This window comes from Colletotrichum fructicola, assembly GCF_000319635.2.
Source record: "Colletotrichum fructicola Nara gc5 chromosome Unknown KSG_Nara_v1_contig05, whole genome shotgun sequence".
Classification (NCBI taxonomy): Eukaryota; Fungi; Ascomycota; class Sordariomycetes; order Glomerellales; family Glomerellaceae; genus Colletotrichum; species Colletotrichum fructicola.
Window position 1 is genome coordinate 354,592 of NW_027094055.1, and position 11,710 is coordinate 366,301.

The following is an 11,710-nucleotide window of genomic DNA, read 5'->3' on the forward strand; positions in this document are numbered from 1 at the left end:
GAAACATCATTCTTTGCAAAATTCAGGCCGTCTTGCAAAGCTTGCCGCTGTCGAGGTCGTACTTCCACGCGTCGCTCCCAACTCCAGCCAAAACGAAAAGGCTCTCCGTCGGATCATACTTGCGCTTGACCTCAAGAAGACGATCATAGCTTTCGCCGTAAAAGTCTTCTTTGAACTGACTATTGAACGCGTTGGCTTCGTTCATATAAGACCCCGAACCAGGCGCCCACTCCCTCCAAATAGGCTCCTTGGTCTCCTCCAACCACTTGGCCGCAACATCGAGCGCCTCCTGTGGCGAAGCGTTAGTGGTGTCAATTGACGCTCCATAACTCATCATGTGGATGTAGGTCGATCGCCACACGGGGTTCACGGCGCCGCGCATCTTCTCCGGCACGTTGCGCGGCCCGGAGCCACCCTGGAGCCCGATGACCATCATGCCTCCGCCCGTTGGGTTCTGAGTCTGCATAACCTGCTTCAAGTACGAGACCAAGGTGGGCTGCTCGATATCACTAAGGTGTTTGCGGCCCAGGAGGCGGCTGGTCATCAAGCTATAGGCTCCCGCCGCGCTGGACGCTCCGTTGACGGATTCGAAGAGGCTGATGAAGTCAGGCTGCACAGAGGGCTCGCCCAGCGTGACTGAGACGGAGCCATTGCCTCCTCCTGCAGCGAGCATACGGTCTCTGACGGGTTCTAGGAGTGAAGTCATCTTCTCGGCGGTGGTGTTGTACGCGAAGGATCCCAGCGAGCCCGAGACCTTATGCGTGACATTGGCGGCGAGCGAAGCGTTTGTCAGGGCATCGGTACTGAAGAGTGCGGACCCGGTCAAGCCCGCATCCATCAGATCAGGGATGCTCGCTAGGAGGACCGCGAAACTGCGCCAGGTCGCTTCCTTGGCGGCAGTGTCGTTCTTATCTGTGGATAGAGCGATGCTGAGGGAAACGACGTTGCCGGGAGGAGTGTGAGCCTTGAGGACGTACTCCGTAACGAGACCGTACTGACCGCCTCCGCCTCCGCGGACGGCGAAGAGGAGGTCCTGGTTCTGGGCGTCGTTGGCAACGAGAATCTGACCCTCTGTTGTAACCACACGAGCCTGCAGAATCTGGTCCGCCGCGAGTCCGAAGGTGCTGGAAAGGGGCCCGTGTCCGCCTCCTTGGATCTGGCCTCCCGTTCCTACGGACTCGACGGTGCCACCGACGAGAACCTTGTCGTACTTTGCCGCGCCGCGAGTGGCGGAACCCCAATTATTACCAGCGCCAACGATCATGGCGACTTCGGTAGTGTTGTCGGCGGGGTTTATCCACTCGGGTTGGAACTCGAGCTTGTTGAAGTTGGGAGTCCAGATAGACAGCGAGTAGGCGCCAGAAGAGCTATTCGTATCGTCAATAATAGTCTGCTAGAGATCAGAAGAGAGAGACGTACCGTCCGTTGAGGTCGTGGCCGGTTCCCTTGATCACGATGCGAATGTTCCGCTTGCTAGCCCAGCTCATGGCAGCCGCGACTTGCTCCTCCGTGGTGCCATTCACAACGTACTCTGGCAGACCACCCAGCTCGCAACCTTGGGCGGCTGAGTACCCCGTCGCCCCAGGAGGAAGACACGAGTTGTTGGCGTAAAGGGGGTAATCGATTGATTCGGGGAAGGCGGCGTGGAAATCAGAGCTCGCCCACCCCTTTTCGACATCTTCGCATGCCTCCGAGGAACCAAAGGGATTCCCAGAGTAACAGGAAGAAGCAACCGGGATAGTCTTGATGAGGGCACCGCTGATGGTGGTGTTCAGAGCAGCCCATTCGGCGTTGGACGGCCAAGCGGCATCCAACGGCGTGACCTTGCAGGATTGCTGCGCAGAAACACCGCCAACGGCAGACAAGAGTGTAAAGAACGAAACTACGGCAGAGCTTGCCATGGTTAATCTATCCCAAAGAAGTAAGGAGCGTGTGCTGTGCCTCTGTAAGGTAGTTCATGATTTCTAGTGACACATTTTATATTCCTAGACCTCGTCCGTTCCTGCACTGAATATTCGTATTCGAACCCGACGACTCTCGTTCGCTTAGCAATGAGGCTCAGCGGCTCTGGGGTAATAATCTCATACCGCCCCTCAGCTCAATCTCGTGCTCGATTCACAACACCGGGGTGACGTTTGCTGGGCTATGCTATAAACAATGGGGAAGCATGCCGAGGCTCCCTTTGGACCGGCATCGGTCTTTAAGTCACTAGGTAACAACACCAAGAGACTCGTATAAAAAATTCCAGGCGACCAAAACGGAATATTCTCCGTAAGTGTTTGGTTGAGTCCATCCGGGCGAGGGTCATCCGTAGTTGGGGTCCGTTCGGCAATGTCCCGGCAGATGCGAGCCACTCAACCATCCACCGCGCCAGCCATCTGCAGGAACCCTTGACTAAGATATGGATCTTTTCGAGACGACCATGCTTTTCGCAATGACATGAATAAAAAAGAGAGAGGCAAAAGGCTGAGGCTAAGCAGGGGCGGTGGGGACGAGACCGTCATCAGATACGACGAATATTCGTATTCAATACGAAAATTATGCGATTGGTTGGACTGCGCGAGTCGGAAGCCCCTGTTGACGACTTACACGTTCTCAGACGGCTGAAGACTCTTGCGATTGATTTTTCTTTACTTGTCCTTCTACACCTTCTTCTCCATCTTCTCCTTCTCCTCAAATTCAAAAACCTTCTTCTGGAAGGACTACCGAGGCCTAGCTCATCCTGCATCCACCTCCAGTCTCCTCCCCTGAAATCAACTCCCACATCCCCCACCAATACCACTACATCTTTTGCCATCCAACCACACAAAGTTCTTCCAAACAACAAAAAATCATGATCAGAGACTACTGGGACCTTGCAGGCCCCTTTGGCCTCGCAGTCCGCGCAACGCTCCGAATCCTCCAATTCATCCTCTCCATCGTCATCATCGGCCTCTACGCCGCGACCCTCGCCTCTTGGGATCAGTCCCCGGAAATCGGTCGCACGGATTGGATCTTTGCCCTCGTCCCGGCAGTCCTGTCGATTCTGACCTGCGCGTATCACGTTATTGCGACAGTCACTCACGCAGTCTGGTGCGTCTGGGACTTTGTCCTCGCCATCCTCTGGGCCGCACTCGCCGGCATTTCGGCCTCGGACGTCATAACAACAGGAGAAGGAAAAGAAGTCACCGGCGGAGCGAAATCAAGATTGACAGCGGGATCGTGGATCGCGGGCGTGCTTATGGTGTTGTACCTCTTCAACGCTGTTCACGGCTGCGCCTGGTGCTGCGCGTCTAGGAAGTTTACCAGGACAGTGCCGGAGAGGAACAAGACCAACTCGGAGGAGCTTCAGAGCAGAGACTCTCAGAATGCTTGAGATTTGAGTCATCATTGTAATACTAGATCCTGGAGTTTGGGACAGACTTTAGCCAGAAACGAGCGGAAGATAGACTCGGGCACCACGCAGCAGTAATAGATAGACTATGAAAAGGGGCGACTTCTTGAGTTCCCTAATACAATCATAATCGAAATTTTTCCAACAGCACAGTTGTGAATAGGGGTATTTTCGGGTGTTTGGAGGCACGGAGCGAAAATTTTCACGCCTCTATTCTGTCCGGGCAAACACAGCGACTCCAAACAGGCAACCCGCTCAACAAATGGGACACTTCTGGCAGAGCCACCACCTCAGCCTGGCAGGGTTGGGCCAACCAGACTCCACGGGCATCCCGAGCACCCCAGGGCTGCGTACTCAAGCGCGGATCTCGTATTTGTGACAGCCGCAGGCTAAGTAGAGCCGGCTTCCCTGCTTGTCAGGGCAGGGCGGCAGCTGTGTCGGCCCCTCTGTGGGCTGGCATGTCACCGTATGCTTAAGTATGGACATTGCCGCTGTCCTCCCACCCTCCATCCCTTCTCTGCCCTGGCAAACCTTCTCATACCAATCTCACACGTGATAGCCGCTATGGGCAACCAAGACAGAGAAACATTTGACTCTTCCCGGGCATCAAAGGCTTCAGCCTACGGCCTGGAGGACCTCTACATCGAAGGTAACGCTCATGACCCAGCCTGACCTTCTCCAAAAGAAAAACTAATCATCCAGATGAACCCTCAACATCCCAACCACCCCAAACACCACCCGCCTACACCCCGGAATACACCCCTCAAAAAATGTTTCCAATGCCCTTGAACATCGTGATCCAAGTGGTAGGATCCCGCGGCGACGTCCAGCCCTTCCTCGCTCTCGCCGCCACCCTCCTCAAATCAGGCCACCGCGTCCGCATCGCAACGCACCCCCAATTCTCCTCCTTCGTACTCGCCAACCCGAACCTCGAATTCTTCCCCGTGGGCGGCGACCCCGCCGACCTGATGGCCTATATGGTCGAGTCCCCTTCTCTGATCCCGAAAGTGTCCCAGATCCGCGCCGGCATCATCCAGCGGAAGCGCGACATGTACACCGAGATGCTCGACGGCTTCTGGCGCTCCTGCGTCCACCCGGACCCGCTGACCAACGTGCCCTTCGTGGCCGACGCCATCATCGCCAACCCGCCGAGCTTCGCGCATGTGCATTGTGCCCAGGCGCTCGGAATCCCGGTGCACCTGATGTTTACGATGCCGTGGAGCAGCACCAAGGCGTTTCCGCACCCGCTGGCGAACGTGGGGTACTCGAAGGAGGATAAGAAGAGCACAAACTTTGCGTCGTACGCTGCTGTGGAGTTCTTGACGTGGCAGGGGTGGGTTTGCGTGGCTTTCGATTATGTTCTGGCCGCTGACCATGGATAGATTGGGAGATTTGGTCAACGCGTGGAGAGTTGCATCACTAGGCTTGGAGCCGGTCCCCTCGACAGAAGGCCATCGCCTGCTGGAGGTTCTGCAAGTTCCGTTCACCTATTGCTGGTCGCCATCACTTGTTCCGAAACCCAGCGATTGGGGTTCGCACATAGGTTTGTCTGCCTTAGCTCGTACTGCCACTCAACTAACCGTCGCATAGACATCAGTGGCTTCTTTTTTCGAGATCCGGCACCGTATACACCAGACACAGACCTCGAAGCCTTCCTAAGGGCTGGCCCCCCGCCTATATACGTCGGATTCGGCAGCATCGTTGTTGGGGGAATTGAGGGCCTGATGACCATGGTTCTCAGCGCTATCAAGGCGACTGGCGTCAGAGCCATCATTTCGCGTGGATGGAGTAACTTGACGGGAGAAGAGTCTTCAGACGTGTTTTATGTGGGTGACTGTCCGCACGAGTGGCTCTTCCAGCAAGTTGCGGCGGTGGTTCATCACGGAGGGGCTGGCACCACAGCATGCGGTTTGCGATACGGGAAGCCGACGACCATCGTGCCGTTTTTTGGAGAGTGAGTAAGCCCTTGCTGAGATGACAACATCTAGACTGACATCTGAATCACAGTCAACCGTTCTGGGGCGCCGTCATAGCCAAGGCTGGCGCCGGCCCAGATCCGATTCCTTACCGTTCCCTCACCTCGCAGAAACTCATTCACGCGATTCGATACTGTCTATCCCCAGACGCCGTGACGGCCGCAAGGCAGCTCGCCGAGTCCATGGAGAAAGAGAACGGCGTGCAATCTGCAGTCGATTCGTTTCACAAGCACCTACCGCAGCCAAAGATGCAGTGCGACTTCTTCCCCGACCAGCCTGCGGCCCTCATGTACGGCAGGGGGAAGAAGCAGGTCAAGATGTGCCGGCCGATTGCTTCGATCTTGGTGAAGAATGGCAAGGTGGAGAGGAAGCAGCTCAAGTCGTGAGCATCGGCAATCCCCTTTTTGCAAGTTCTCCGCTGATATTTTCGGACCAGATACCGGTCGAAACCGACGAATATCGAGAACCAGAGATGGGACCCCCTGACGGCACTATCCGCGGCTTCAATCTCGACGATAGTCAAGATGGCCGGCGCCACGGCAGACATCATTGTCAAGCCGTTTGAAGAATACAAGCGAGGCAGCGAGTCTAATGATAAGCTGGCGGTGCCTGGTCGACCGTCGAACGGCGAGCTGGACAAAAAGGCCGAAGCCGATGCCGAAAATATTCGCAGACACAGTCAAGCACCGGCGTTCGCGATGCTTCCTCTGCCAGGCGTAGGCGTTCCAGAGGGCGGAGACCTCAAACCCATGAGTCGCCCGGCGTCATCCTCATCTCGAGGAGACAAGTCCTCCAGCAAGCCGGGGGCCATGGCAGTAGCAGCAGCGAACGGTGTTGGAAAGCTCGCGGGCAATGCGACGAAGGGTCTATTCGTGGACATCCCGCTCGCCGTCACGGAGGGTCTCAGAAATGTCCCAAACCTTTACGGAGATACCGTGAAGAAGCATGACGCTGTGGAGGACTTTCGCAGCGGGGTGTCCGTCGCCGGCAAGACCTTCTGTCACGACATGAAGGGCGGGTTTACGGACATCTTCGTGCACACTTACACTGGCAAAAAGGAGCAGGGCGCAGCCGGAGCCGTCAAGGGGTTGGGCAAGGGCGTCGTGAGCCTTGTCACGAAGAGCACGGCAGCCACGTTCGGCCTCGTGACCTACCCTGCTCAGGGGATTTACCGAAGCATATGGTCTGCCACGAACGACAAGACGCGAAGAAGCATCGAGGACGAGAAGCTACTGGAAGGTGATTGGATGGTGTCGATGAGCCCAACGTGGAAAATGGACCATGCCGCCATTGTCGAGGACTTTGACGGTCTACGTGGGGCGAGAGGCGGGTAATGTGTGTCCTGTCTGCCTTGTTGGTATTAGAAGGCTTCTCTTTCTTGGTAGCATCGGCGCTGGTAGGATTCAGGGGCACTGCAGTATGCAGCGCTAGGTTATCAGCAACTCAATTGCGATATTCTCCGACAACGTCATCATCATTCGAGCTTAGCTCCATATTTAATGCATTTCAGCGTTTCCAGAAAGATTCCTAGAAGGGTGAAACTCCTCTTATTTGGAACTTTGGTCGTGGCTTAGCCTAGTGATCCCCACGATCTGTGTGAGCGGCTCGGCCGAGATGGTGGAACGCGAGCCGGCAGGGTTGCGAGAGGGAACGTCAGTTGGAAGGCGCTGGTATTGGCCGCGGTCGTGGCCGTGGCCGTGTAAAAGATCCATGTGAGAGTGAGGATCTGCAGTGCCTGATGGAGATGGTGGAACTCCAGGCTTCAACGAGGTCCAGGATGACGGTGTTGTGTGGTTGGATGCGGAGGGGCGCAGGGGTGGCGGAACTGGAAGGCTTCTGGAAGGATTCGACGAGTGGGTTCCATGTGCTTGGCATCCGCTGCATCAGCTGATTGGAATTTGATGCGAAGAGAGCTCTCCCACGGGTACCTGTTCTTTTCGAGAGGGAAAGAACTCTAGAATTCTTCGAAAAGGTAATTCATTGCCACAGTGTCTGTAAAATTTGAGCCACGTGTCGACTGCGGAACTCAGAATGCCGTTTCGTGGACATCTTCAGTGACTGAAGCGGAGCCATGTGACCAAAACCCGGGGAGAACGTGTTGAGAACAGCATAACATAGATTAAGCCAGAATTGCATTTGGCACCATGTGGCACTCCTGATCGCCCTGGTGATCAGCCGGGATGTAGAATTGAGGCCCTTGAGAGATGATGTCAACAGCTGTTTGGTGTTGGAGATTGGGATTGTCAAAGACAAAAAGCCCTCTCCGAGGTCTGTCGGGCGCAAATATTGGCAGGCAGTGTCGGGTCACGCGTGTTGGCGTGCCGGCGAGACGCTACAGCCACATTCGGCAGTGTGGAGACCGGGCGCCGGCGAGCATTGGCCGACCCGGAGGCTGGTGGTCTCAATGGTGTTGCCTAAGAAGCTGGGCGCCGCAGCGGTCGGTAAGTAAAGCGGGGCGAGTAAGCGAGCCAAGAGACTTTGGAATTTGGCACAGTTGACGCTGGGAGCGTGGGAGCGAGTGTGAGGCGGATGCGGTCGGGAGGAGGCGCATTGCAGTAGTGAGGCTTTGGGGGATTGACAGTGAAGTCATCCATGCCGGTAGTCCTCGGAGTTGCGAGGAAGATTGACCATGGCATGGCATCTGGGCAGCCGAGAACGGCGCGGGGTTTGTCACGATGCCTTTGGAGCCGGGACGGAGCAAATGATGGCCGTAGGGTGGCATTCATTCTCGGCGTGTGGTTCCATGATATCATCCGATTTTGCCGTGCCCTCCCTTGGCGGAACTCGGCACCGAAAAGCAATGGTGATTGGCGGGTCGCATCGAGGAGGCGACAGGGCTCCGAATGTCATGACACAGAGATGAATGTTTTGTGAAACGTTTCCCGTTCGCAAAAGATGCTCTCCGATGATTGCGCAAATTGAGTAGAGACCCCTGGCAGGTACGTGGAGTCGAGATGGGATGGCGTTTGGATGTGGAGAGGCATGTCTGTCTGTTCCTCCCTGGCGGGTGACTGGCTCGCACGGGTTGTTGTGTAGCCAAGGCTGATTCGGATGGAATAAGCTAAAGTACCTCGCATTCGTTGTGATTTTGGTCGTCGATGGGGTCGTCGGGGTCGTGGTTGTCTAGGCAGCGAAGGATGAGCAGGGCTGAGCAGAAAATTGCCTCGCTCAAGATAATCGTGGCATGTGCCTTTTTCTTCTTTTTCCCACTAAGCCAACCAACACATTGGCCACAGCTAGGCGACCGTATTTCGTGATGGGCGCCACAGGCAGCTAAAGGTTGAAGGCAAATCTGCTCGGGTTGATCGGGCGCAGTGCTCGGTCTGCGGAAGAGACGAGCCGGAAGACACTGTCATTGATCAGTAAGACGGTCGATTGATGATTGGCGGCGGCACCAAAGTCAAGCCGTTGTATCGTCGTGATAAGGTATCGTCAATTTTGAGGCCCTTCCCCTCATGTCCGTGCCGAGTGGATGGCCTGCAGTGCGCAATGAAGCATCGCGGCTTCCCCAGAGCAAGGGGCAGCACGGGCCAGTCGCCCTACAGAAGTGAGAACTTCGGTGTTGGAATGGATTCGCAAAGTCTGACTCTGGTCGCAGTCGCAGGCATCGCTCCCATCGCGGGCTGTGTCTTGGATTTGGATGCTCACCTTGCTGATTCTCTCCACTGTCGGGCACTTTGGGGGTGGGCTCTGTAGCTCCCGGGCCTGCACCGTGGTCTCACAGTTCACTTTGTGGAATGAGCCCCGCAAGGTTAACGAGGGAGGTCCCACCCCAGGCCAACAGCACTAAGGTGCCTAGGTAGGTAACGTCTAGCTGGTATCCCTGCCAAACACACCACCTGCACGAGACCCCTGCTCCACTTTTGCCGGTTCCTTCTCCCTCCTTCCTCGCGCGCAGATGCAGCTGCCCATCAGCCTATCACCAGTGGCAATCGACGCTCAGTGTGACCAAAAAGACCAATGAGAACGATACTGGCGCAGTACGTACCGGCATTGCCTGTGGAAAAGGTAAGCTCTCCACACCCAAGAGGCAGCAGGCCCAAGACCCAAGAGACCAAAAGCTCCTGGGCGCAAACACAGCCCTCGTCCGCCCGATACCTTACCTTACCTTACCTTGAGGTGACACTCAAACCCCGGCACACGTTTCCCCATCTATGATCCTCCATTGTCACTCTCGCCCTAGTCGTGCCGTCTTCCATCCTCGAGACATCTGTTCCTCTGCCGTGACACATCTGCTACTTAAGACTCCCGTCCCCGTCTTCCCACATCCTTAAACCACTCCACACTCAATGGTTCAACGCTCCGATTCAATCCACGAAGCTTCCGACACCTCTCATCACAACCAAGCTTCATCATCTGATAACAACTCCGCACGCCGTCTGCTACAAGCAACCACTTCGTCCACCCGATCGCATTCCCCCGCCACAATGAGCGCTCCCACGCACAACCCCGAGCAGCACGAGAGCTCCTCCACCGGCAAGGGCCGCGCTCCCGACTACCAGGAACGCCATGGAGACACCACCAACGGCGGCAACAATGGCAACGTTGGATTCAAGGCCCACGGCGGCATGACCGTTCAACCTCCCACCAAGGAGGACCTCCAGCGCAGCTATGCCAGAATCGTCGAAAACGACGCCAACCCCAAGGGCTGGTACGGCACCATGAGTAAGCACCGCCCTCGTCGTCCAAATCTTTGCGCCTCATGCTAACAATCATTCAGTCAACGCTGTTGGTTCCTGCATCGGTACCATGGGAGCTATCCCCTGCTGCGTCGTCTGCCCGAACCCCTACAAGAACGTCCAGCAGGGTAACGTTGGTCTCGTTACCAAGTTTGGCAAGTTCTACAAGGCCGTCGACCCTGGTCTTGTCAAGGTCAACCCTCTCAGCGAGAAGCTCATCCAGGTCGATGTCAAGATTCAGACTGCCGAAGTCCCTCAGCAAACCTGTATGACCAAGGACAACGTCACCCTCCACCTGACCTCAGTCATCTACTACCACATTGTCGCTCCGCACCGAGCAGCCTTCGGCATCTCCAACGTCCGCCAGGCTCTGATGGAGCGCACCCAGACCACCCTTCGCCACGTCGTCGGTGCCCGCATCCTGCAGGATGTCATCGAGCGCCGCGAGGAGATTGCCCAGTCTATCGGAGAGATCATCGAGGATGTTGCTGCCGGGTGGGGTGTGCAGGTTGAGAGCATGCTTATCAAGGACATCATTTTCAGCCAGGAGTTGCAGGAATCGCTCTCCATGGCCGCTCAGAGCAAGCGTATTGGTGAGAGCAAGATCATTGCCGCCAAGGCCGAGGTAAGCTTCAGTCGAGAACCCTTTCCGCAATCCCGAACGTCACTAACACATCCTGCAGGTTGAATCCGCCAAGCTTATGCGCCAGGCCGCCGACATTCTGTCGTCCGCACCTGCCATGCAAATCCGCTACCTCGAGGCCATGCAGGCGATGGCCAAGTCTGCCAACAGCAAGGTCATTTTCCTGCCTGCTGCGAACCAGACCATGCCAGACATCCAGCAGGCCCTCGCCAAGAACACCACCGGCGAGTCGAGTGGCCATGGCGGTGACGCCAGCTACAATGACTTTGGAGGTCAGGACTCCGGCTTCCAGCAAGCCATCAACTCTCGTGTCATCGAAAACATTTGAGTTTGCCCCAGGTGCTGACTTGAGGTCGTCGTGTGTGGAACAGCTTGGTCCCATTGATTAAGCCGGCCCCTTTTCGGTTTCTGCGATGACACTCACCTACGGTGTCGACGACATGCTTTCTTGCGCTTTGACGTTTTCGACCCGATTGCTTTTGCTTTCCCAATACCCCTGCTTTCACGACATATACAACCCACAAAATCACACAAAAATACACGATGTACTTTTACGAAATTGGATGGCGGGGAGGACGTATGGCCTGTTCAGGAGACGATACCCAAGATCGGCATGACCAGGTTGGACAGGCTCGATATGTTTTGTAGAATACCCAACTCGTTCGCTTTGCGCTGGAGGACTTAATGGTAATGGCTCAGTAGTAATGAAACCATTTCATAAGCAATTTCCCCACATAAGCCTCATGTGTTGTGTGATGATGAAAGTCAACCAGCTTCATGCCCCCCTGTAGTATAAGTAAAGAGGTTACTCATCTTGCGTATAACACATTCCAATCAAATTTTCAAGTTTCTTGACAATAAATGGCAGTGTAACCGATGGCTCCTCTGCCTCGTTCTCGGCCTCATTGTGGTAGCTGCTCCACCCTAGGCCAACGTTCCCTTCGGTAGGTATCGCCAAAATGTCATCAACGTTGAACTGATTCCGGTGTTGCTGCCTAGTTGATAGGAAACAGAAATTTAGCAATCGCATGCTCCCACG

At 55.6% G+C, this 11,710-nt stretch overlaps 4 protein-coding genes across 4 annotated transcripts; 3 read left to right on the plus strand and 1 right to left on the minus strand.

The window, feature by feature from the left end:
* Positions 1-22: 22 nt before the first annotated feature.
* On the minus strand, positions 23-1,901 carry CGGC5_v008773 (FAD-linked oxidoreductase ZEB1; the record flags this gene model as incomplete). Its single annotated transcript, XM_032034898.1, has 2 exons — positions 23-1,367; positions 1,420-1,901. 2 exons carry the CDS (start codon positions 1,899-1,901, stop codon positions 23-25), a joined length of 1,827 nt encoding a protein of 608 aa, XP_031885935.1.
* Positions 1,902-2,833: 932 nt separating this feature from the next.
* CGGC5_v008774 (uncharacterized protein) lies at positions 2,834-3,355 on the plus strand (the record flags this gene model as incomplete). The annotated part of the gene is made up of 1 exon (XM_032034896.1): positions 2,834-3,355. The coding sequence occupies one exon, from the start codon at positions 2,834-2,836 to the stop codon at positions 3,353-3,355; it is 522 nt and encodes a 173-aa protein (XP_031885889.1).
* Positions 3,356-3,937: 582 nt separating this feature from the next.
* Positions 3,938-6,683, plus strand: UGT80B1-4 (Sterol 3-beta-glucosyltransferase UGT80B1; the record flags this gene model as incomplete). The annotated part of the gene is made up of 6 exons (XM_032034895.1): positions 3,938-4,022; positions 4,076-4,706; positions 4,756-4,916; positions 4,964-5,327; positions 5,381-5,731; positions 5,786-6,683. The coding sequence occupies 6 exons, from the start codon at positions 3,938-3,940 to the stop codon at positions 6,681-6,683; spliced, it is 2,490 nt and encodes an 829-aa protein (XP_031885890.1).
* A 3,093-nt stretch (positions 6,684-9,776) lies between these two features.
* On the plus strand, positions 9,777-11,056 carry MIMI_R614 (putative band 7 family protein R614; the record flags this gene model as incomplete). The annotated part of the gene is made up of 4 exons (XM_032034894.1): positions 9,777-10,014; positions 10,070-10,653; positions 10,712-10,943; positions 11,043-11,056. 4 exons carry the CDS (start codon positions 9,777-9,779, stop codon positions 11,054-11,056), a joined length of 1,068 nt encoding a protein of 355 aa, XP_031885882.1.
* Positions 11,057-11,710: the final 654 nt, after the last annotated feature.